The following is a 26,223-nucleotide window of genomic DNA, read 5'->3' on the forward strand; positions in this document are numbered from 1 at the left end:
GTTCTTGTTCCAGAAGCGTTTAACTCGCATATATGTATCGCATATATGTATCGCACTTCCTGCTCAGCTACTGTTCGGACGCTCTTGCTTACTGCTCCGCGCTTTGCTCTATCGCTTTTATATTTTATCTTCTATACTTTTATAATTTGAGCTCCTTTTATCACCTAATTTTAACTTCAGCAAATCAGCACAGTGCTCAAACGACAAAGTTTGGATTACTACAAAAACGCAGAATTCTTCTACCCGACCAGCTTACATTCCGGGGAAAGGAAAACACAACTGCCTACAAGGATAAGAGAGAAAATGCCTCTTCTGGAATCTACTTGCTGCACTAACTGCCAAAGACTTTTACAAAGGATTGCAGTTCTTGAAACAAAGTTATTTACGGGACCACCAAACCAGACGGAACACACAACAGAGCTTCGTCATGGACGCCCTCAGCATATAGCCGGTGAGTCCCATGAAACTAGTGCTCCTCGACAGGTAGAGAAACAAGCCGATCGACTTACGAATCGATGGCACAAACAGGGAGCGAGACCCAAAGGCACTCGAGACATCAGATTGTCACGAGCCTCACATATTACCGCAGTAGCATCCTCTACCCCAGATACAAGTCTGACAAAGACTGCAAACACTGGTCTCCCACCAACACCTTTACATCTTGAGAACAGATTTGAAGTACTAATGAATGTAAATGAGGAATCCCCAAACGTGATGAATGTGATCGAACACAGACTGTATCAGCCAGTAGCTAACACTGATGCTAACTGGCGCTCAAGGTCGAGCAGACAGCGGCACTCAGCTCAGAGCTCAGCCGAGCCCAGGACTCTGATAGTGGGAGACTCCATAATCAGAAACATTAGCTGCAGGGATACAACTACATGCTGCCTTCCACAAGCAACAATTTCTGATATAAACAGGGAACTTCAGAACATTCTAATGAAACATAAGACTGCAAATCGACTCATCATTCATGTGGGGAAGAATGACATTCATAAAGAGCAGTCAGAACTCCTTAAGAAGGATTTCAATTAACTTTTTGAAACACTTAAAAAACTGAAAGTTCAGACATTCATCAGTGGACCACTCCCAGCAAGAGGAACAAACAGGTTTTCACGGTTGCTTGGGATTAATACATGGCTGCAAAAAACCTGCAATATAAAAGGAGTAAACTTCATTGACAACTTCAATCTCTTCTGGAGTCAGAGACAACTATTTCATCGGGATGGCCATCACCCAAACAAACTTGGTTCAAGAGTGTTAAAGGACAACATCTACTTCTCCCTCAATCATCCTTCTGCAGTGTGTGCCAATCCACTCAATCAGAACGGCACACACACACCTGGACACAGTATGAATGACCACAGGACTTCACTTCATGATGTTGACATATCACACAAGGACAATGATAACACCACTGAGCCACAACAACCTCTGCTCACGGACACAATCTCAGCTGAGCCATGCCCACAGAGCTCACCACAGACAGACACATCAGAACTGCTCCAAGATTCAGCACCCAAGGACGACTTCCTGGAAAACAGCCAGGGAAGCCAGGACAGCATATCACAGCCTCCTATAACACCAGAGCAACAGCCCCTTTCACCAGACATGTTTTCCCTCTCGCCACCAACTCCACTCCTGTGCTTCTCACAGAAAATGGAAGAACTTGTGCATGCTGGAACCAGACTATCACACTCTTTTGCTGCAAGCCCCCAGATATCAACCAAAAAACGTCGGGCACCGCTACCACCAAAGCCTGCAGGCCCAGCTCGCCCTCCCCCTGCCTCTGTGAGAGCTCTTCGGCCTCTGCCACAACGCCAGGGCCCACACCCTCCTCCATCTGCTCGAGGTGAACCAAAAACAACTGATACCAGCTCTCAGTGATGTATGTCGGGTCCCCGTTTTGATAACAGTAACTTTCTCAAATGTTTACAGAACAAGCGGGAACCCAGTGTGCCTGTATCTTTCTCTATTGCTGTTCTATTACAAGATAGAAAGTCTAAGGCCTTCAATAGCCGTACAGCAAACTCAACTAATCTGGTGCCTATTGCACGTCTAACTAAGATTGGTGTAGGGAAAAAAAGTAAGACTGTTAAGTTAGCAATTTTAAACATCCGCTCACTTATAAATAAATCACTTCTAGTCAATGACTTAATAACCACAAACAACCTGGATTTTATGCTTCTAAATGAAACCTGGCTAGAAGACAGCTGCAGTGCAACAATCCTCAATGAAACAGCCCCTCCTAACTTTACTTTTATGAGTGTCTGCAGAGCTGTTAAGAGAGGTGGGGGTCTAGCTGCTCTTTTTAAAGATATCTATCAATGTAAGCAAATATCATTTGGGAACTACACGTCTTTCGAATATCTGGGTATTGTATTAAAAGGTGCTCCACGCATTTTACTCATCATTATTTACAGGCCTCCAAAATACTCTCCAGCCTTTGCTGAGGAATTTACAGAACTGTTATCAACAATTACCTCAGAGTTTGACTGTTTTGCCATTGCTGGAGATTTGAACATTCACATAGATAATGCAGAAAACAATATGGCAAAAGAAATCAAAACTGTTTTAAAAACTTTTGATCTGACTCAGCATGTACATGGACCCACACACAATCATGGACACACTCTAGATTTACTTATCAGTAAGGGTCTAAACATCTCATCGACTGTTATTAAGGATGTAGCACTGTCTGATCATTTCTGTATTTTCTTTGATATATTGATCTCTCCTGCCACTGAAGCTAGATCTGAGTCTGTCAAGAAGAGATGCTTAAATGAGAACACTAGTGTACTATTTATGAAGGCTATATCCTTAACACCAAGCATATCTGCTGACTCTGTTGATTTTCTCCTTGATTCTTTTAACTCAAAAGTTAAAAGTGCAATTGATGATATTGCTCCTGTGAAAGTCAGGAAGAAGAGTGGCAGACAAAAAGCACCTTGGAGAAACTCAACAGCAGTGCAAAATATGAAAAGACAATGCAGAAAAGCAGAGCGCATGTGGCGGAAGACAAAACTTGTAGTCCATTATAACATCTACAAAGACAGCCTTCATGCTTTTAATATGGAACTAGGCAAAGCTAGACAGACTTTCTTCTCAAACATTATAAACTGCAATTTAAACAACACACGCACTCTTTTTGCTACTGTAGAGAGACTGACAAACCCCCCAAGCCAGATTCCCAGTGAAATGCTCTCAGACAACAAGTGCAGTGAGTTTGCCTCTTTCTTCTCTGACAAAATCAATAATATCAGAAAGGTGATCAGCACATCCTTGTGTTGTGCTGGGGTCAGACAGATCAGACCACCTGAAAAAGTAGTAACTTTGTCTGATTTCAAAAAAATTGATGGCAAAATTTTGGTAGAAACCGTACAGCACCTTAAAACATCAACATGCGCTCTTGACACACTTCCCACATCTTTTTTCAAAAGTGTGTTAAACAGTTTAGAAGCAGATCTTCTAGAAGTGGTAAATGCCTCACTTCTCTCTGGGAGTTTTCCAAACTCCCTGAAAACTGCAGTTGTCAAGCCCCTCCTGAAAAAGAACAATCTGGATAAGACCATATTAAGCAACTATAGACCGATCTCAAATCTTCCTTTCATAGGCAAGATCATTGAAAAAGTTATCTTCAATCAGCTGAACAAATTCTTAAGCTCGAATGGATACTTTGATAATTTTCAATCTGGTTTCCGACCGCATCACAGCACAGAGACAGCGCTCATAAAGATAATAAACGATATTCGCTTAAATACTGATTCAGGCAAATTATCAGTGCTGGTACTACTCGACCTCAGTGCTGCATTTGACACTGTCGATCATAACATACTTCTTGACAGGCTGGAAAACTGGGTGGGGCTTTCTGGGATAGTCCTAAAATGGTTCAGGTCATACTTAGATGGGAGAGGTTATTATGTGAGTATAGGAGACCATAAGTCTGAGTGGACATCCATGACATGCGGAGTCCCTCAAGGCTCAATTCTTGCGCCACTCCTGTTCAACCTGTATATGCTCCCAATGAGCCAAATAATGAGAAACAACCAAATTGCTTACCACAGCTATGCAGACGACACACAGCTGTACTTAGCCCTATCGCCTAATGATTACAGCCCCATTGACTCCCTTTGCCAATGCATTGATGAGGTCAACAGTTGGATGTGTCAAAACTTTCTTCAATTAAACAAAGACAAAACTGAAGTTATTGCGTTTGGAAACAAAGATGAAGTTCTCAAGGTGAACGCATACCTTCTCTCTAGGGGTCAAACAACTAAAAATCAAGTCAGGAATCTTGGCGTGACACTAGAGTCAGACCTTAGTTTCAGTAGTCATGTCAAAGAAATAACTAAATCAGCATACTATCATCTGAAAAATATTGCAAGAATTAGATGCTTTGTTTCCAGACAAGACTTAGAGAAACTTGTGCATGCTTTCATCACCAGCAGGGTGGATTATTGTAATGGACTCCTCACTGGCCTTCCCAAAAAGACCATAAGACAGTTGCAGCTCATACAGAACGCTGCCGCCAGGATTCTGAGCAGAACCAGAAAATATGAACATATCACACCAGTCCTCAGGTCTTTACACTGGCTCCCAGTTAGATTTAGGATTGATTTCAAAGTATTATTACTGGTATATAAATCATTCAATGGCCTAGGACCTCAATACATTGCAGATATGCTCACTGAATATAAACCCAACAGATCACTCAGATCATTAGGATCATATCAGCTAGAAATACCAAGGGTTCACTCTAAGCATGGTGAGTCTGCTTTTAGCTATTATGCCAGCCGCAGCTGGAACCAGCTTCCAGAAGAGATCAGATGTGCTCCTACAGTGGTCACATTCAAATCCAGACTCAAGACACTTCTGTTTAGCTATGCATTTACTGAATGAGCACTGTGCCGCTGTTCGTCCGACTGTACTTTATTGTATTTCATTTGATTTTTCTAAACTGTTTTAATTATTCTTGTTTCTTTTTATTATTTTAATTTCTTCTATGTAAAGCACTTTGAATTGCCATTGTGTATGAAATGTGCTATATAAATAAACTTGCCTTGCCTTGCCTTGCCTTGCATAAGAACTGATGAGAACTTAAAATGTGTACCTTGAAATGCAATGTAAGTCGCTTTGGATAACCCCGAATAGTCGAAGATTCGATGCTTCGATAGGAGGAGCCTGATTCGACTACCGATCTCACGGTCGAATCTTCGCAGAGGTGTTATGAAACGAGGATCATGCCACTTTGGCTATATATGAGGGCGCTCAATGTCTGATTTCACATTGAACTACCGGTTTTCTGTCAATACGTTAACATTCAGCCTATTATGATAATGCTGTATATAAAAACGTGCAAAGAAAGAAGCTTTAAATAAATATTTTTTAACGTGCGTGAATAAATCCAAACACCCCGTGACAGATTTAAGTTTCACTTTCAATCCGTGACTGACAGAGGAGCGTCTTGGCGGCAAGGATTTAAATCTTTAACAATGTCTGGGATAAGAAAATCTAAAGTGTGGATTTACACCATCAGAAAGGATATTCTCCCAGGCTGGATTTAGCATTAGGAAAACAATAGGTTACTGTCGTAACCCCGGTTCTCTGAAACATCGAGTGGAGAGATCCACCTATGGGAAGGGCATCCGGTACCTGACCTCTGTAGAAGCATCCAATTGCACCAAGTCTGGTTAACAGACAGAAGCGCGCAGCCAATGCCCGGTAAGGCCACACCCCCTTACCTAAGGCATATAACCCCAATGCGCGCTCGTGTACCTCAGTAAGTATATTCGCTTCTCGTGCAGCAAGCGGGGCAAAGCTGGTGGATCTCTCCACTCGATGTTTCAGAGAACCGGGGTTACGACAGTAACCTATTGTTCTCTTTCATCATCTCGTTTCGAGATCCACCTATGGGAGACCTGGACAGCTCCCCGATTGCGCAATACACCTACAGTGAAATTCTGAGACCAGAGAAGGACGGTCACCTCCGAGAGGTGGTGCCTGACACGTCCTAAAAGAAAAACATGACCCTGCCAGCATAACGCCACGCTGACTGCAGTGGACAAGCAGAGCATGCATCATGCATGAGACACATACATGAAAATAGCCCCCCATTACAAATGCACAAGCTAAACCCAAGAAGGAATGCAAGTGTTTGGTGACTGGAATGAACATGACTGGCCCGCCCGTTCACTCCTTGTTGGATACCCAACGGGGCTTGAGGGAAAGGGTTAAGAGGACCCTACCCCTAGGACCGAGTGTGCCACCGAGGTTCTAGTGACATCTAACTGGTAGTAACGCACGAATGTATGAGGAGAGGCCCAGCTGGCAGCGGAGCAGACGTCCTGCAGTGACACTCCCCTGAACAAAGCCCAAGAGGTGGCTACGCCTCTTGTGGAATGAGCTCTGATGCCCTCTGGGGGCTGCACTCCCTTCGCTTCATACGCCATAGTTATCGCATCCACAAGCCAATGTGAGAGGCGTTGCTTCGAAATGGGACTCCCCCTGTGCTGGTCGCTCTTACGGAAAGCACTGGTCCTGGTCATATATGCTCGCAGAGCACGGACGGGACACAGAGCATTGAGCCTCTGATCCTCCGGGGAAGCAAAGGGTGGAGGGTGAAAAGCGGACAGCTCCAAAACCTCTGACGTGAACGCAGGGAAGCATTTCGGCATGAAGGCCGGGTTAGGCTTAAGGGAAACCTTATCTCCACTTAGGGAGAATTTGGCGCACGAGGGATGAACCGAGAGTGCGTGTAGCTCACTGACCCGTTTAGCAGATGCCAAGGCCAAGAGCAAAGCTGTCTTGAGGGACAGCAGCTTAAGGGAGATACTCCCCAGCGGCTCAAAGGGATGTAGAGACAGCGCTTCCAGCACCATGGAGAGGTCCCACTCCGGAACAATTCTCCTGGTGACCGGTAAAGAGCGGCGTGCACCCTTCATAAACCAGCGGATTAGAGGGTGCTGCCTAGTGTTGCTTTCGTCAACGAAAATTATGACGAAATATTGTCGTCAACGAACCGTTATCACCTGACGAAAACGAGACGAGACGAGACGTAAATGCTGGTCATGTGACGATGATTAAAATACATGTATAATGCAATATCGTTGACGAATAAAAACGAGACTAAATGTGGTTTACAAAATAAAAACTATGCTAAAATGTCTCTTCATTTTCGTTGACCAAAACGAGACGAGACGAAATGTTATAACGTCACGACGAATGAGAGAGTTGTGCGTGAACCCATAGCTTTGTTGGGTTTAAATTCTGGTTTGCGACCTGGTCACCCGATTATCAGCGAATTTAACAATATTACTCCATTAGTTACTCTATTAAAATGTCTCATTGATATATTTGACACATTCATAATCATTACTTTTGCCGGTTCTTTGTGACAGCTGTATGTTATTGGCAGCGTCTCTGGTTACATGAACGCGTCACCGCATCAGCACCAGAACATGGAGATTTTATTTTAGAGAATAATCGCACAACCTATTCGATGTTCTATAATTAAATAAACTAATCGAATATCCAAAAATCGTGACTCATCCCTGCATGGAATCTCTTGTTTCTTTTCCCAAATCTTCACTCACGTCTCACCCATTTTCTAAAGGGATTATAAACGTTTCTTCATTGGCTGGCATTTAATTAGGCCTATTATATTCGTATTATTTACTGTGGTAAAGTAGAAAAACGCTGTAGGACAGATAGCCTACATTTGTACTTGCATGTCAAATTCTTTTTAACACAGTTTGTGCTTGTTATATTAGACAGGGCGCGTCAAGTTTAGTTGTAAAACGCGTTTCACACGCGCGGGTGATTTTTAGTTTCACTTTCTCTGGCAGCGCAATCTCAAACATAGCCTAAATATCTCGCTCTTGTGGAGGATAAAATTCGCTCTTCAGACCAATTCACATCAAGTAGAAAACACAAAGATATCATGAAGAGATCGATGGTCTCTTTCCTGCTCGTGTCCCACATCCCTCTCAGAGCGCAGAGTATAGGCTATATCACGCGTCTTTGTGTGGAAATATAAAACGAGTTTTTATTTTTTATTTTTTATTTTTTAAATAACCCCACCACCGCCGGTAGTTGGTCCATTACCGCGGTGGTAAAAAATAAATTAAAAAACTGCCACCGTCACAGCCCTAAATATACTAAATATAATAAGATAACCTTGTTTGAAATTCTATATTGACTGGGTTAAATAGAATTGCATTACTAAAAGAGACTAAAATACAATTTTCATTGACTAAAACTAGACTTAAATGTCATCAGTTATTGCGACTAAAACTAGACTAAAATGTCATCAGTTTTCGTTGACTAAAACTAGACTAAAATGTCATCAGTTTTCGTTGACTAAAACTAGACTAAAATGTCATCAGTTTTCGTCGACTAAAACTTGACTTGACTAAAAAGAGTATGAACGTGACTAAAACTAATAAAAACTAAAACGACAGCTTGACACAAAGACTAGACTAAAACTAAAATTAAAACAGGCCGCCAAAAACAACACTAGTGCTGCCCAACCGACGAGCCCTCAAAACCCACATGGCAGGCTGAAATCGCAGCCAGATAGACCTTAATAGTGGAAAAGGACCTGCCCTTTTCCATGAGGTCCTGCAGGAAACACAAAATATCGGGCACCGAGCACTGATAAGATGTGAGACCACGCCCATCACACCACCCCTCGAACACTTGCCACTTACAACCATACAGGGATCGCGTGGACGCGGCCCTGGCATTCTGGATCGTGGCAATTACACGCGGCGGGAGCCCCAGTGCATTTAGGTTCATCCTCTCACGGGCCAGGCCCAGAGAGCCACCCTGTCCGGGTGGGGGTGGTAAATCTCCCCGTTGGCTTGGGACAACAGGTCCGTGCGAGGGGGGAGGCGCCATGGCTCGGCGTATAACAGAGGGATTATCTCTGCCAGCCACGGGGCTTTGGGCCACCTGGGTGCTATCAGAATAAGAGACAGGCCATGCTCCCTCACCCTGGCCAGTGTAGGAATTATAAGGCACAGAGGAGGAAAAGCATACAGCAGCACTTTGGGCCATGGGTGGGCCAGTGCGTCCGCCCCGAGGGGCGCGTCCACGTCCTTTAGCGAGAAGAACATAGGACAATGGTGGTTTTCGCGCGAGGCGAATAGATCTACGGCTGCCTGTCCGAATCTCGCCCATAAAATCTCCACTATCTGCGGGTGAAGACGCCAATCCCCGTAGATTGGGTTTCCCCTCGATAGCAGATCCGCGCCTCTGTTCAGAATGCCCGGAACATGAGTCGCGCGTAATGACAGAAACACCCGTCTGCTCCACACCAAAAGCTTGTACGCTAGAGCGTGGAGTTTCGACGAGCGCATGCCGCCCTGACGGTTGATATAAGCCACTGCCGTGGTATTGTCGCACCGTACTAGAACGTGATGTCCCTGCAGGCGAGGCAGAAAATGATTTAGAGCTTTCCAGATGGTCAGGAGCTCTAAATAATTTATGTGCGCTGAACGTAGTCTGCTCGGCCACAGACCGTTCACCGTTCTGCCTTCCTGGGTGGCTCCCCAGCCTGTTAAGGACGCATCTGTCGCCACAACTTTCCGCATCGTAACCGTCCCGAGGGGGGTTCCCCGTGCGTAAAAGCCCTCGCTCTCCCAATGACGCAGGGCCGCCGAGCAGGCGCGCGTCACCGTAACTGAGCGGCAGAGATCGTGAATCGGGCTGAAATGCAGTGACAAAACCCATTTCGTGAACGCTCTCATTCTCAGTAGACCCAATGGCACAACCTGGATAGATGATGCCATGAGACCCTGCAGCCTGAGGCATGTACGGTATTGTACTCTCGCCCCTTCTCTGAAACGAGACAGACAGTCCATCAGAGAGCGAACGCGCTCTTGAGAGAGACGCGCTCGCATGGAGACCGAACTCAATTCCAAGCCCAGGAAAATGACATTCTGACTGGGAGTCAGATTGCTCTTTCTCATATTCACATTGAAACCGAGGGATGTGATGTGCGCGAGTACCCGGGTGGTGTCCCGCGACACACTCTCCTTCGATTCGGCTATGATGAGCCAATCGTCTATGTACGTCAGAATTCTCAGCCCTGATAGTCTCAGGGGCGTCAAACCCGCTTCCGCACATAAACAAAACGTTCGGGGACTCAAACTGAGCCCGAACGGCAGAACTGTAAATTCGTAACATGTGCCTTGGTAGGCGAAACGAAGATACTTCCTGTGTGGGGGGTAGATGCTTATGTGAAAGAAAGCGTCTCTCAGATCGACTGATGTGAACCAGTCGTTCTGCTTTATGGCACGGGCGAGAGAGCCTTGTGTCAACATTCTGAAATTGTATTTCCTCAAGTGCTTGTTCAACACTCGCAGATCCAAAATGGGGCGGGGTGGGCCGCATTTCTTTGGAACAAGAAAATACCGGGAATAAAAACCCTGGTTTATCAGATTGGGTGGTACCCTCTGAATCGCTCCCTTGCTTAGGAGAGAGGAGATTTCCTCTTTCAGAATGTGTGCGGCGTTTTCCTCTGTGTGAGAAGAAAGAACACCGTTGAAATGTGGAGGTCTCATTGCAAACTGCAGCCTGTAACCCTTGGTTACGGTACGCAACACCCACTCGGGAGCTGAAATGGCCTGCCAAGCCGCTTCGTGGCTCGCGAGCGCCCCCGCTCGGGCTGGAGCGGAGCTGTGAGCGTCCAGCTGGTTTGTCAATGATGCAATGCCGCCATCCAGTGGGCACACTGGGGGCGGCATGCATGGATTCGGAGGAATTTCCTCTTTCTGCAATGAGATGGGATCTCTCTGCAGAGAGGGGATTTCCCTCCGAAACGAATTTATGTGATTCGTGTTTTTTTGAATTGTGTGTGTTTTGTGCTGGACATGCACTTGGGCCGAAGCCTTTATTGAAACCGTGAGGGGAACAGAGGGCGAGTGGTGCTTTGGTGCCACTACACATGAACGTAACCTCACAGAGTGCCCCCTGAACGTGGGGGGAAAACACACACTTGCACCTGCGAACTGGGCAGTCTCGCGGCGCGGTGAGCCGAGGGCACCCCTGGGTCTTTTCGACGGGGGTCCTGAACAAAGGGGGGAGTCCGACGGGTTTGTGACCCGCGACGGCAGACTCGAAGCCCCCATCGGTAGAACGTCAGGCAGGCCGCTTGCGTTTCGAGTCGGTAGAAGTGGGGTTAGCCTGTCTCCCGGCCGCGGCCGCGGGGGGATTAGACTTTCCCCAGCGCTTGGCCGGCCCTGGGGCTTGCTGCCGTGGTGGAGGGATGCTGCGGGGTTTTTCCTTGCCCTGAGCAAACTGTCGACCTATGGCAGGTGGGTTAGGCACACGCGCAGGGGGCACCTGGCGTGGGGCAGCCTTCCTGGGAAGGCACAGCTTAAACGCCTCATCTTCTTTCTTCTTATCGTCGCACCGTTGTTGCATCAGTGCGACGGCGGGACCGAAGAGAGCCCGGCCGGGCTCCACCGGCGCGCCTGCGATGCGCCGCTTCTCGCTGTCTGGGAGTCCTGACAGATTGAGCCACAGCGCGCGCTCTCCCACTACGGAAAGCGCCATGGAGCGCCCGCAAGCTTGGACGGCCTGCCGGGCGTTACGGAGAACGAGGTCGTTCACCGTGAGGATTTCCTTCCAGAGGGTATCCGAAGGATTTCCTTTCACCAGCTGCTGTCCTAGTTCCTCGAGAATCTCCGCCTGGTAGGCGGAGAGGAGGGAAGAAATGTTCAGCGCCCTGACAGCCACGGCCGATGATTTATACGTGGCTTGGTGAATGGAAGCAGCAAACCGGTCCATCTTGTTTGGCAGGACCGGCTTAGGCGGGGCGAGTAGCCCACCCTGAGCGGGGTTGAGGTGTCTGGCGATGGACGGCTCGACAGCGGGGGGGTCGCCCATACCGTGAGCCGCCATATCCTTAGCCTCGAGTCCCAAGAGACCGTGTCTGAAGTCGAGCGGGTCGCTCCAGTACGTTCTCATGTGCTTAGCGCACGCCGGGAGGATGGGGAAGAGTTGTTTCCTCGGGCCGGGAGGGGGTCCCAGCACTTTCCCATCATAAATGTCCCTCTCCTGGTCGGTGACGTTCTGGGGAGTTGGCCACTCAACGTTGAGACGAGCGGCCGCTCGCTCACACACTTCCAGGAGAACGGCTTGTGGTAAAGCCGTGTGGGCCGTGCTAGCCTGGGGAACACCGGAGGGCGGGATGGCCTCCTCGTCCTCGGAGACCCCAAGGATAGCCGCATCATCCTCCTCGCCAGAACCGGCCGGTTCGTGGACGAGAGTGAGGCCGCCCTCGAAGATGTCCTCTTCGGGGAAGGCGGAATTGGGCTGGTCAGCCCAAACAAACTGAGTCGCGCCCCGGGAGGCCCCCGGTAGCGCGTCATCACCGTGTCCTCCGTCCGAGTCCGAAGTTAGGGAGAGCTCGGTGCACTGTGTCACAGCTACCTTGAAACGGCGCTTCAGCAGCTTCCTCGGCAGCCTTAGACAAAGGCTGCAATTCTCAGGATTCTCCAAGGCTTCGCGAGCATGCCTCGGACCCAAGCAAACCACGCACAGCTGGTGAGGGTCCTTCGCGGCAATAAGGGCTCCACACGCGGCCGGGCAGGCCCGTGATAGGGAGTCCCCCGACGAGGCGGCAGGCTTGGACAGCGACATATCCGCAAAAAGCTGGAGAAATCCGTGGCGGGCAGCCGTTATTGGAGGAAAACGGAGATAGAGAGCGCGGGCGGCTCCGAATGCAACGCAGCAACAGATGAAAACACGACTGTCACGTCCGGCGGAGGCTGATCGAGTCGATATGTCCTCCTGCAGACACGCGGTGAGCAGTGTGCAAATTTTCACTGAGCTGAGTAATACAGAGATCGCGAGAAGCGAATGACAACTGAGGTACACGAGCGCGCATTGGGGTTATATGCCTTAGGTAAGGGGGTGTGGCCTTACCGGGCATTGGCTGCGCGCTTCTGTCTGTTAACCAGACTTGGTGCAATTGGATGCTTCTACAGAGGTCAGGTACCGGATGCCCTTCCCATAGGTGGATCTCGAAACGAGATGATGAAAGAGAACCATGATCGCACTTCTGCCGGCCAACGTTAACAAGTTGGTTTTCCCCGGGACATTCTAAAATGCTTAACGTGAAAAAAGCTTTTAAAACGCTTAAAAGGCACTTTAACGTGGCTTAATATATGTACACAGTACACACTTTATTAAGAAACCATACTATGTGCAGATAAGCAGATGAGCCCAGAATATGAACGCAATGCGTTCTTCCTATAGTAAAGCGTTTTCATATTTTAATTTAACTATTTTAGGAGATTAAGTCGTTAAACGTTTTTCACGTTACGTGTTTTAGAATGTATTTTATCCGCGCGCACAATTTGAAAAGACTCCAACGGACACAGACAGAGTGCAAGACTGGATTTGTTCTCTCGATCAGGTAGGGTAAGTGATTTCAAAACTTTTCAGCCGGTTCTAATTTGATTTTTGGATGCTGTGAACATTTTTAGCTAAAAAGACTGCCACTCCAGTTTAGCATAATTGTTTTTTCTGCAGTTAAAAAGACAAAGTAGAAAATTCTGGCTATTATCGTTATTTTAATAATTTCTTTATTTTAATTTTATTTATTGATCTGTCAGGGTTATCTAATCTAACTATTTGTGGCTTGTGTTTTGAATATGTTCCCCTGCACTTTAGGCATTTTGCACACATTTGCTCCTCATCTTGTGACTTGATTCTGATTTATTTCGTTTTGTATTTTTATTTATAAGAAAGGTATATTCTGTTCTAATTTAATTCAGTAAATGAATTGTTTCTTTTTTCGGTGCATCGATGTTGTGCTGTAGCCTACTTAGAGCCTGCTCGCACAGGTAATTTAGCCGTGTAAATCCTGTCTGCAGTGTGGCCTTTCTGGAGTTATTTATGTTATTTCTTAGTTTTATTGATCCAAAATGTTTTTATACATTTTCTTCTATATCTTTGTGTGATTTTCTGTACATTGCGGCTTTGAATTGTTAAAGCCCCGCCCCCATACACATGATTCGACTATTAGTCGACTATAGGCAAGACTTGACGATTCAACTATGAAAATCCATAGTCGGGGACACCCCTAATATATATATATATATTAGTGCTGGGCAACAATTACATTTTTTTAATCGCGATTAATCGCACGATTAATCGCATTATTACGCGCAAAATTTAATAATGAATTCTAAAGTCGTGTATTGCACACTTTTGATCTAAATGTAGGCCTACTGCTATATACACAAAAGTGCAATAACATGTGGTTTGCAAAAACTTTAAACAAATATCCTAATGTGCTTTTTACCAGCAGTATTCCCTTTACACAGTAGCAATAAAATATTTCTTGTAAATCTCAACTTAAACATTAATGTAATCAAATCAAATATTAAACCAAAGCGATTTGCCACTGCCAGGGCATTACCTTTATCTAGCTTGTTAAACAAGTTACCATCAGAGTCCTGTTTTCTTGGGTTTTTTTCTGAACAGGTATCAACAGGTATCTTTCATCAGGGAGCAGCAGAAACAGTCTGTGTTCAGTAGCAAGCTTCCCTGTTATTACTGTGCGTTCACACCAAACGCGAATAGCGTGTCAAATTCGCGTCTACCGCGTCTAGTTGGACGTTTGAACATTTTGAATCCATGCGCGCGTCCAGAGCGAAATTGACGCGCGTAAAAAGCAAAAGTTTGAAGCGAACTGGACGAATTCGCGTCCACCGCGCCGCGCTAAACGCCTAATTTGCGCCGCAGGACCTCCAGATTCGCATAAACGTGCCTTTGCAATTTGCATTGACTTAACATTGAAATCACTCGCGCCAGACGCTCTATTCGCGTTTGGTGAGAACGCACCATAGAGTGAGGTGAAGTGGTCGAGCACAAGGTGCAGCGACAAGCGGGTGCGTTCCCGTGAAACTGTCGCGGTTGTGCGCACACGCCCGCCCGCTGCCGAAGTTGAATTGTCTGGAACTTTTTGTACACGACGCGCAGCACAAATCATTGGAAGAGAGACTGATCCTCGATGTTTGTGAGTTTCCAGAATCTAAATAGTTATCAGGACATCAACAGGAGGAAATTCACATGGCAGAGCATCCCCGCTAAACTAAACGCAGGCCTATCAGGTAAAGTTATGTATAATTTTAATTCAAGTTAAAAAGGCTGCAGTTGCGCACTGAAAGCCGTTGCCATGCGGTTACTATCCATAGAGCGCTTGCCGTTCACTCGCGGAGAGCTGTCTCCCTTTGTTCACCTGAGAGAACCTGCCGAAGCCTCCCTCCACTGCTGGTTTGGGAGGGTTATTTGCTGGCTGACCAACATCCCACCCCTCCTGTGACCCATGGTTTGACTGTAGGCCTATGTGTATTCAGAGCCGGTGAGCAACGGACTTTCAAAAAAAAAAAAAAAAAAAACTGCGTTAACGTGCGATAAAAAAATTGTCGGCGTTAACTAATAAATGCGTTAAAGCGATAATAACGCGCTAACTTGCCCAGCCCTAATATATATAGGCTATATATATATATTTTTTTTTTTTTTTTGATTTACACTGTAAAAATTGTTTTTATTTTAAAACAAAGATACCAAGATAGTTTTTATGAGATTCACTCAATGAGAAACATTAAAGAGTTTAAAGATTAACAATACTGGCATATCAAACTGGGTCATGCTAAAATGTTATGCAGGCTAATAAACTATAATGATAAACGTCAAAGGACAGAAAGTAGCAAGTAAACAAAGTGTAGTAGCCTACATTAATATAAATGATAGAATCTCATAAATGCAAAGGGCAAAGTATTTCCTCTCTGCTTCACATTTGAGTGTGTGTTCAGCCGCTGAGCTTCATGAACTGATTACAGATTAAACTCACCTTTCACCTCTACCAAAACCAGCTTTTCAGGAACACTAGCTAGTGTACTCTCAGTCTCAGTCTCACACACACTTGATCAGTCAGATTGACACGGGCCCTTGTGTTGATCTGGCCCTCGGGTTGAGGAAACAGACCTTTCTCACGCGAGCCTGTGAATGTGGGCGGATCTACAACATTCTCCTTCCTTCATAAATACTCCCTCTCTCTCTCTCTGTGTGTGTGTGTGTGTGTCCGTCTGAGAATCTGAAGCTCACAGCGAGCACAAGGACTGCAAACATGAGTCAAACACCACCTATGAATCAAATGAAGTCCAGGATGGAGAAAGCAGCGAAGATGAAGGACGAAGACAAGCTTTATAAGCGAGAGGGAATCCTGTACTCCTCCATTCTCAGCCCACCGGAAACCATGGACAAGCTGACAGAGCTGCAGGCCAGAGAGGACGACCTCATCTTGGTCGCGTACCCTAAATGTGGTGAGTGAAACTAAAGTTTGCTTTCCTAGCCCTGTAGTGTAACTCTGGGCAAAGAATGCCAGTGGAGTCAGGTTACGTGTCAGTTATATAACTTTCTTTTGTCACGTTGCTTTAGTAAACAGACTCACATTTCTCCTTTTAAGGGGACATATTCTGCCCTTTTACAAAGTGTTGTTTTCAGGCTCGACTAGAACAGGTTTTCCTGCTTGAATGTTGATTATTTTCCCCATATTCTCTATTGTTGCGGCTCTTCTCTTCCCAGTCTGTCAGTAACGCTCTGTTTACTTCCTGTCTCTATGAAGCCCCTCCTTCTGAAAAGCACACTGTGCTCTGATTGGTCGGCTGGAGCAGTGTGTGGTGATTGGTCGAGCGCTTCGAGTGTGTAACATGTATAAAATAACATTTCCAAAAGATGATGAGGATGACAAAAAAATAAAGTTAAATGTCCAGAAAGTTACACAGTTACATTGTTCCTTGTAATATAATCGGGCGAAGACAAGGTTCCAAAGCATCCAGATATGGGGTCCAGACTTTGTAAAACTGGCCTTTTTTCCATGTCTGTTTTCTATTTGAATATATTTTAAAATGTAATTTATTCCTGTGATCAAAGCTGAATTTTCAGCATCATTACTCCAGTCTTCAGTGTCACATGATCCTTCACAAATCATTCTAATATGATGATATGATGCTCAAGAAACATTAAATAAATCAATACTTTTATTCAGAAAGGATGCATTAAATTGATCAAAAGTGACAGTAAAGACATTTATAATGTTACAAAAGATTCTATTTCAAATAAATGAAATAGAACTTTCTATTCATCAAAGAATCCTGAAAAAATAAATTTGTCCATAACTCTTTTCAACATTGATAATAATAATGAATGTTTATTTTAATTTTTATCAAATCATCATATTTCTGAAGGATCATGTGACACTGAAGACTGGAGTAATGATGCTGAAAATTCAGCTTTGATCACAGGAATAAATTACACTCAAATAAATGTAGCTTTGATGAGCAAAACAGACTTCTTTTAAAACATTAAAAATAGTTTGAATGGCAGTATATATATGAACACACATTTACTCTCTCTCGCTTCTCTCACTGAGGTAAACTCTTTCTTTCTCTCCACTAAATCTGCTTGTGATCGATCTCTGACAGGGTTTAACTGGATGGTGGCAGTCTTGCGGAAGATTGTGAACGCTTCCACTGGGAAAAATGAGAAACCTCCTGAAAGGCCTCCTCATGTTGAGTTCTTACCTCCAGATGTTCAAGAGGTCAGAAACAGCTCAAACAATCTGAACTCACATAAACATCACAGCATGTGTGATCTTACAGCTTCACTCTGTCTGACCCACAGGAACTGTCGGAAATGCCCACGCCGAGGCTTCTGGGAACTCATTTGCACCCTGACCTCATGCCCGCCTCTTTCTTCACTAAGAAAGCAAAGGTCAGAGACAACGAGTGAACTTTGAATCACATCACAGAGGTCATGTGACACTAGATACCAAAAGTGCCAAACTCACCTGAGAGTGATTTATACTGAACTCTACCGCTCACAGGTTTGAGGTCCCGTACAGTTTTTATACTTTTATTTAGAGATGAAGCAATAAAATAATCAAAATAACGAAAGTAAAGACATTTATAATGTGACAAAAGATTTCCATTTCAAATAAATGCTGTTTGTTTGAACTCTTATTCATAAAAAAAAGTTTCAGCAACTGTTTTCAAATGTTTCTTGAGCATCAAATCATCATATTAGAATGATTTGTGAAGGATCATGTGACACTGAAGACTGGAGTAATGATGCTGAAAATTCAGCTTTGATCACAGGAATAAATTACACTTTACTATATATTCACATAGAAAATGGCTATGTTAAATTGTAATAATATTTCACAATATTACTATTTTTACTATATTTTTTATCAAATAAATGCAGCCTTGGTGAGCAAAAATCGAATCGACCCCAAACTTATGAATGTTCGTGTATACACACACTCACACTCAAGGCCCATACACACCGGGACGAATATCGGCGCGCGTTATTCGCCAGCGTTTTTCAACACGTTTTTTGTGTTCACACCCAAGCGTTTTTCGCTGACGATGAGCCGAGTGAACATGCAAATTCATTCCCTGACATTAGATGGCGCTTAATGTAAAACAGAAATACAATACCACTCCATAACAGTCTATACTCTGCAATACCACTCCATAACAGTTCTCTTTTAACAAGATTTTTGTAGTCGCTGTCGCGTTTGTCATATAGTTCTTTATTCCGACACCAACGAGACCAGCAGCTCTACATTCATCTTGCCTTGCATCTTCCTCGTCTTATTTCTTCCCGGCAGTGTCTGTCTATGGGCCGTGTAGACGCTACTTGACGTATATCTTCTTCGCTGTTACGTATGTGTGCTCGGCAAGACCGTTTTGTGTTTGAGCGCCCCCAAGTTGTGTTTTACTGTAACTTCAGAAGCTCCAGACATGTGAGCAAAAGCGGCAATCTCATTGGTCGGATAGTTTTTGAACTGCGCGTCAAACCCAAAAAACGAACCCGAGGCGTTTAAAAAAAAAATTACGCTTTTACGCGTGGCGTTTTTCGCGTCGGTGTGCACACTCACATTGGCGCCCTTTGTTTAGTCACGAGGCGTTAAACGTCGGCGAATATCACGCGCGAAATTCGTCCCGGTGTGTACGGGCCTTCACACTCACACAAAGTCACACAGTCTCCACTAGTCGGTTGTCATTATATTTCACTATGCAAGTAATAACATTTGTTAGCCAATATTGAACTTTTTTTTCATAAAAATGAAAAAATTACATTTAAAAAAAACATTAAACACCACTTTTGTTGTTTTTGGGGCTAAAGATAAAGAGTCATGCAGTTCGGACTCGAGCATTGCAGCCACACACACTATTCCTCTCATCTAAATCTTTGACATGTCCTGTTTTCAGATTCTGGTGGTGTTCAGGAACCCCAAAGACACGCTCGTCTCATACTTCCATTTCATGAACAAAAACCCGGTTCTGCCCAGCGCTGAGCCGTGGGACAAGTTCTTCTCCGACTTCATGGCTGGTGAAGGTGCGAAAAACACTCAACCACAAAAGTTAAACATTATTTAATAAAAATGTTAACGTTAATGTTAACGTCTTCAGTTGCCTGGGGATCTTACTTTGATCACGCTCTCGCCTGGGAGAAACGTCTAGACGACCCAAACGTCATGATTGTGACATATGAGGATCTGAAACAGGTACTAGTTTATATCATTTATCAGTTAAACAGATATTGCTGATCATGAAGACTGATAATTGTGCACAGGATCAGTTGTGTATTAAGAAGTAAATAAGGTCAAATCTGACTTTTAAACCTGCGAAGACTGTTATCGTAACCAGTCTGAGTTTTAAAGGGGTGGTATAATGCCCTTTTCCAAGATGTAAAATAAGTCTCTGATGTCCCTAGAGTGTGTGTGTGAAGTTTTAGCTCAAAATACCCCACAGATATTTTTATATAGCATGTTAAAGTTGTCACTTTTTGAGGGTGAGCAAAAACACACAGTTTTTGTGTCTGTCCCTTTAAATGCAAATGAGCTGCTGCTCCCGGCACAGGGGGCGGAGCTTCAACAGCTTGTGTCCTTTTACCTCACACACACATGCACTGAAAATTTCGAAAACTTTTAGCCTTTTATGTTCAAACCGGAGTCGGAAAGATGGAGAGACTCAAGAAGAAGTGACAATATGTAGAAGCAACAGGACATTTCTGAATGGTTAGTTGATGAATTTATGAAGCTGATGTGTAGTTATCTTCTAGTCATTGATTAGCATATTCTGTCTTGATAATCTATAAATCGTGTTCAGGGGGCGGGTTTTATGTAAATTCTAGGGTTGGTGATGTCACTAACCTGGGGGCGGGGTTTGTGTAAATTCTAGGGTTGGTGATGTCACTAACCCGGGAGGAATGTGGTGTAGTCTCTACCAGCCGTTTGTTGTAGTCCTTAAAGGGTTAGTGCACCCAAAAATGAAAATTCTGTCAGTAATTACTCACCCTCATGTTGTTCCAACCCCGTAAGACATTCGTTCATCTTCGGAACACAAATTAAGATATTTTTTATGAAATCTGAGAGCTGGATCACTTCTCCATAGGCTTCTAAGGGACTGAAACTGGCTGGCCCAGAAAAGTTATTAAAGAGATCGTTAATATAGTCCAAGTGACTACAGTGGCTCAATCTTAAAGGTCCCATGACATGAAATTTCCACTTTCTGAGGTTTTTTAACATTAATATGAGTTCCCCTAGCTAGCCTGTATATGGTCCCCAAGTTTCTAAAATGTTTAATCTGTGTAAATCGAGCTTTTGCTATCTTTCTCTGCCTTTGAGAAAATGGAAGCTCAACCGGGCTGATCTTGAATCTCCTCCTTATGACGTCATAAGGAGAAATGTTACCTCCCCTTTCTCTGCTTTGTCCGCCCAGAGAATATTTCTCGCCCATGAGAAAATGAGCTAGGAAGTAGAACGCGCGTGCGCGATTTTAGTTTGTCCACAAGAGATATCATGGCTTTTGAGGGAGCGAAGCATAATAATTGCTCAATAATTGGATGTACAAATGAACATCGAATGGTCAATACAGAGCTGGGCTTGCTGAACGTCGGACAAGTAAGTCAACAAATTATACATAAGTGTGTTGCTTTACTGTTTATGGTTACCTAGCTTCTTACACGTAGAATGTGGCTGTCACATTAGCTATGCAACTATGCAGTTACTTGTGCTAATGTAAAGGTAGACAGCATCAAGTTACACATACTGTAACGCGAGTGTTGTACATTTCTTTGTTATTTGGATAACCGTTTTCCTGTTGGTTATATGGCGTGCGCGATATCCGCATTTCAAGATCGCAGAGCTTGATGTAATTGTAATAAGATAAATTACAGACGTTACAGATCTCTCATGAAAAGGCAACAGTAGGTTAGCTTTAGCTACATGATGATAACTGTAAACCATCCGAATAAAGTACCGTATCCAGACATAATATTTTAAACTAACCATTCGGAAACGTCCTGCTGGAGCCGCTGAGTTGCAACTTCTTCATCCGTTGCTTCTCCATCTGGATCAGATTCTGGGTCAAACTGAAATACTTGAACGACTGCGTGTCTTCGTGCCATTGCAATATATCCAACATAAACAAACATGCATGGTACCGTTGCGCAATATGGTCAAGGCCACACCCACCCTCCACCTTGCGCTGCCTTTCTCCTCCTCATTAGTATTTAAAGCTACAGATACCGAAACGGCCCGTCTGAAGGAAGCTCATTCTGGGTCTGGCTTGTAGTGGCTATAATTCTGCACCGAGGCTGAATTTTTGGAAAGAGATTTCAGATACAGTACTAAGGACCACTAAGGACTATATTAAAGCCTACAAAAAGTAGCATGTCATGGGACCTTTAAGTATATCAAGCGACGAGAATACTTTTTGGGCGCAAAAAAACCCAAAAATAACGACTTTATTCCACTATTCATTTCCTTCTCTCTGGGCCTCGAGTTGGTTCACGTAGTGTTTTAGCGCAGCGCGTCTGTGTTATATGTCACCACGTAGGCTCACTATTGGCCGACGCTGGTCATGTGTGTAATGCCTGTGACGTATAAAACAGACACGCTGCGCTAAAACACTACGTGAACCAACTCGAGGCCCAGAGAGAAGGAAATGAATAGTGGAATAAAGTCGTTATTTTTGTGTTTTTTTGCGCCCCAAAAGTATTCTCGTCGCTTGATATACTTAAGATTGAGCCACTGTAGTCACTTGGACTATATTAACGATCTCTTTAATAACTTTTCTGGGCCAGCAAGTTTCAGTCCCTTAGAAGCCTATGGAGAAGTGATCCAGCTCTCAGATTTCATAAAAAAATATCTTAATTTGTGTTCCGAAGATGAACGAAGGTCTTACGGGGTTGGAACAACATGAGGGTGAGTAATTACTGACAGAATTTTCATTTTTGGGTGAACTAACCCTTTAAAAAGCGATTCCTTTAAAAGCAAATATCTCCCTTTGCTTTGAACTTTGAGCGTCGTAACTTTGCAGATGTTGTTTATGCTCAAACAGCAACATTACACACTAACTAAAGTTAGAAAAGTCAAATCATAATCAACCACCCCTTTAAACATCTGAGACTTTTCTGCTGTTCATGCAGAACTTGCCAGAAGGAGTGAAGAAAGTTTCCGAGTTCTTCAACCTTCCACTGACGGATGAGCAGATCGGCAGCATCGCTGGAGAAACTACATTCAAAGCTATGCAGGAAAACTCCCAGAAATCTCACGGCAATTTCGGCAACATCTTCTTCAGAAAAGGTAAAAGATGGACTTCAGATCTACATAACTAACTCAGATGATTCTCCTTAAAGTCCTCGGGTACAGAGTACAAAATGTTTCCAGATAACAGCCGGATCATCTGATCTTTTGTTTGAGTTCATATCGATTATTGAGGAGAAATATAAAAAAAATTCTCAATATATATATATATGAACAGTGTCATGTGACACTGAAGACTGGTGTAATGATGCTAAATTCATCTTTGCATCATAGAAATAAATTCTAATTTAAAGTATATTAAAATAGAAAAGCATTATTTGAAATTGTAATAATATTTCACAATATTACAGTTTTTTCTGTATTTTTGATCAAATAAATGCAGGCTTGATGAGCTTTCTTTCAAAAACATTAAAAATACTAATATTTCCAAACTCAGGAATACTGTATGGATGTGTGACTTATAGCCTATCTCTAAAATATATATAATGATATTTTACCGAATTTTGACTATATTTGACTCTAATTTTGACTATTACTATTATTATATTATATATTTAGCACTTGTTTGTTTGTATTTGCTCTTACAGTTTTTCTCAGTCGCTTTGGTGCATTTCTCACATCACTATTTACATTTGCACAGCAGTTAGTTCAACCTCCACAACATTTAGTCATTTGTTCACATCATAGTAGCAGTTTCTCATTCCTTCCAACAAATTGCTAATGCTTTTGGACATGCATCAATTGCTTTCATACAACTCTCTGCTGTTTTATAACATTATCATTTGCTTATGTCATGTCAGTCAAAATTAACTATACTTGTGAATGCTGAATAGTCATTCCATATAAAACTAATAGTCCTCATTTCATTGCTTGAGTCATTACATACAAAAAAGTTGAACTAGTTGTCAAAATCTGTCAAGCAAATTTTACACATTTTTTTCAATCTTTTTTTTTCCTGAAAAAAGCAAGACCCTTTCTCTTTTTCTGACTTCAAGAGATGATATTCGCTGTGATGTAGATGAAATTATGTGGCCAGACAGAGAGGAACGTCTGGATGTGCATGAATGATTACAGTACTGTGTATGTTGTATGTTCAGTTCCAGTATGTAATGCAATATTGTTTCCAGTTGCGCACAGCTCTACCCAAAGGGAGTTTATGTTTGTTGAAAATAAGGGTGTATTTTTTTTTTTTTGCACAATGCTGTGAACAAATTAGAATTGCAAAGAGCATATGCAGTAAAAATGTGAAACATGCATATTCAGTGTCTTGTACTCAGTTACCTCACTAAATACAGTAATGTGTAACTTTACTGTATTTTTCAAATGGCTGTGCAAATAGTATATACTGCTGTCCTGAGCATTCTCAAGTAGTGTCACCAAGATCTGACTTTTTTGCCTGTCATAATGAAAACATGACAAAGCCATTTGACTATCTTGTTCACAAACAATGGTGTCAGGACTTTTCATCTTGATGACACTGACACTTTCATTGACATGAATACTTGCTTTTGAGGAATGATCTATCCATTTTGAGCAAGTGACACGCTTTTGCAGGTTATCAACTAGGTTTTGTAGTTTGTACTAATTGTTTTGAGAACTGCATTAACTGTTGTGCAAATGTAAATAGTGATGTGAGAAATGCACCAAAGCGACTGAGAAAAACTGTAAACAATTTATAAAAGGCTTTTTTTTTTACTTCCATGAAAAAGACAAGATCTGGATAGTACAGCAACTGTTATATGTTTTATTATATAAATATATATATAAAATGAGAAGTTATATGATCTGAGAAGAAGGGCTAGGGATGGGTGGAGGGATGGATGGATGGAATAACAGAGTGATAGAACGATAGAAAGAACGATAGATAGATAGATAGATAGATAGAAGATAGATTGATAGATAGATAGAAGATAGATAGATAGAAGATAGATAGAAGATAGATAGATAGAGTGATAGATAGATAGAAAGAACGATAGATAGATAGATAGATAGATAGATAGATAGATAGATAGAAGATAGATAGATAGATAGATAGATAGATAGAGTGATAGATAGATAGATAGATAGATAGATAGATAGATAGAGTGATAGATAGATAGATAGATAGATAGATAGATAGATAGATAGATAGATAGAGAAAGGATGATAGATAGATAGAGAAAGGATGATAGATAGATAGATAGAAGATAGATAGAAGATAGATAGATAGATAGAGTGATAGATAGATAGAGTGATAGATAGATAGAAAGAACGATAGATAGATAGATAGATAGATAGATAGATAGATAGATAGATAGATAGAAGATAGATTGATAGATAGATAGATAGAAGATAGATAGATAGATAGATAGATAGATAGAGTGATAGATAGATAGATAGAGTGATAGATAGATAGATAGAGAAAGGATGATAGATAGATAGAGAAAGGATGATAGATAGATAGATAGAAGATAGATAGAAGATAGATAGATAGATAGAGTGATAGATAGATAGATAGATAGAGTGATAGATAGATAGATAGATAGAGTGATAGATAGATAGAAAGAACGATAGATAGATAGATAGATAGATAGAAGATTGATAGATAGATAGATAGAAGATAGATAGATAGAAGATAGATAGAAGATAGATAGATAGATAGATAGATAGAGTGATAGATAGATAGATAGAGTGATAGATAGATAGATAGAGAAAGGATGATAGATAGATAGAGAAAGGATGATAGATAGATAGATAGAAGATAGATAGAAGATAGATAGATAGATAGAGTGATAGATAGATAGATAGATAGATAGAGTGATAGATAGATAGAAAGAACGATAGATAGATAGATAGATAGATAGAAGATAGATTGATAGATAGATAGAAGATAGATTGATAGATAGATAGAAGATAGATAGATAGATAGATAGATAGAGTGATAGATAGATAGATAGAGTGATAGATAGATAGATAGAGAAAGGACGATAGATAGATAGATAGATAGATAGATAGATAGATAGATAGATAGATAGATAGATAGATAGATAGATAATGTTTACACTTTGTTGGTTATGATGAAAGGATCGCTGTGAGATTTTGCTATCATGTAATTTGTCTTCTGTTGTGAACAGGCGAGGTGGGCGACTGGAAGAATCATTTTTCCGATGTCCAGAGTAAACAGATGGATGAGATCTTCCAAGCGAAACTAGCTGGGACAAAACTCGGAGCCAGACTGAAGTATGACCTTTACTGCCAATAAATGTGAAGAAGACGCGACGTGAACCGAAGGACGAAGGCATTCTTTCACAGGCATTCATGAGGGCAGCTGTTCATGAACATCTTTAAAGGGGTCATATGGTACATGCACTTTTACAAGCTGATTGTACTGAAATGTGTGTTGGCAGTGCCTGTACACAACCATCATAAAATGATAAAAATCCATCCAATGTTTTTTTTTTTATCTTCTTATATGTTTCCTTCCATCTCAAATCAAGCTGTTCGATATTGTGACGTCACAATATCGACGCCCCTCCCACGATGGTTGATTGACAGCAGCGTTTCAACACAGACCCGCCCTCGCGCCCTCTTGAGCGAGCTGTCAA

The 26,223-nt window shown here is 42.8% G+C and overlaps 2 protein-coding genes and 1 long non-coding RNA gene across 3 annotated transcripts in view; 2 read left to right on the plus strand and 1 right to left on the minus strand.

The window, feature by feature from the left end:
• Positions 1 to 26,223, plus strand: part of LOC309488058 — a 145,904-nt gene that overhangs the window by 101,937 nt on the left and 17,744 nt on the right. The gene's annotated exons all lie outside the window — the stretch shown is intronic.
• On the minus strand, positions 8,515 to 10,897 carry LOC309487565 (uncharacterized protein; the record flags this gene model as incomplete). Its single annotated transcript, XM_082155296.1, has 2 exons — positions 10,269 to 10,897; positions 8,515 to 9,962 (listed from the first exon to the last, which is right to left on the minus strand). The coding sequence occupies exons 1-2, from the start codon at positions 10,750 to 10,752 to the stop codon at positions 8,515 to 8,517; spliced, it is 1,932 nt and encodes a 643-aa protein (XP_082011422.1). The 5' UTR covers positions 10,753 to 10,897.
• On the plus strand, positions 16,108 to 26,062 carry LOC309487963 (sulfotransferase 6B1-like). The gene is made up of 7 exons (XM_082155974.1): positions 16,108 to 16,343; positions 17,505 to 17,620; positions 17,704 to 17,793; positions 19,299 to 19,425; positions 19,500 to 19,594; positions 22,522 to 22,678; positions 25,753 to 26,062. Exons 1-7 carry the CDS (start codon positions 16,148 to 16,150, stop codon positions 25,878 to 25,880), a joined length of 909 nt encoding a protein of 302 aa, XP_082012100.1. The 5' UTR covers positions 16,108 to 16,147; the 3' UTR covers positions 25,881 to 26,062.

The sequence above is a fragment of the Leuciscus leuciscus genome, assembly GCF_965113295.1.
Source record: "Leuciscus leuciscus genome assembly, chromosome: 23".
Taxonomy (NCBI): domain Eukaryota; kingdom Metazoa; phylum Chordata; class Actinopteri; order Cypriniformes; family Leuciscidae; genus Leuciscus; species Leuciscus leuciscus.

Excerpts from the sequence above, each read along its gene's own strand:
- LOC309487963 (XM_082155974.1), top strand. The coding sequence starts at position 16,148 with ATGAGTCAAACACCACCTATGAATCAAATGAAGTCCAGGATGGAGAAA. Across the intron at positions 17,621-17,703 it reads TACCTCCAGATGTTCAAGAG|GAACTGTCGGAAATGCCCAC; the intron begins GTCAGAAACAGC and ends TCTGACCCACAG. Across the intron at positions 19,595-22,521 it reads CATATGAGGATCTGAAACAG|AACTTGCCAGAAGGAGTGAA; the intron begins GTACTAGTTTAT and ends CTGTTCATGCAG.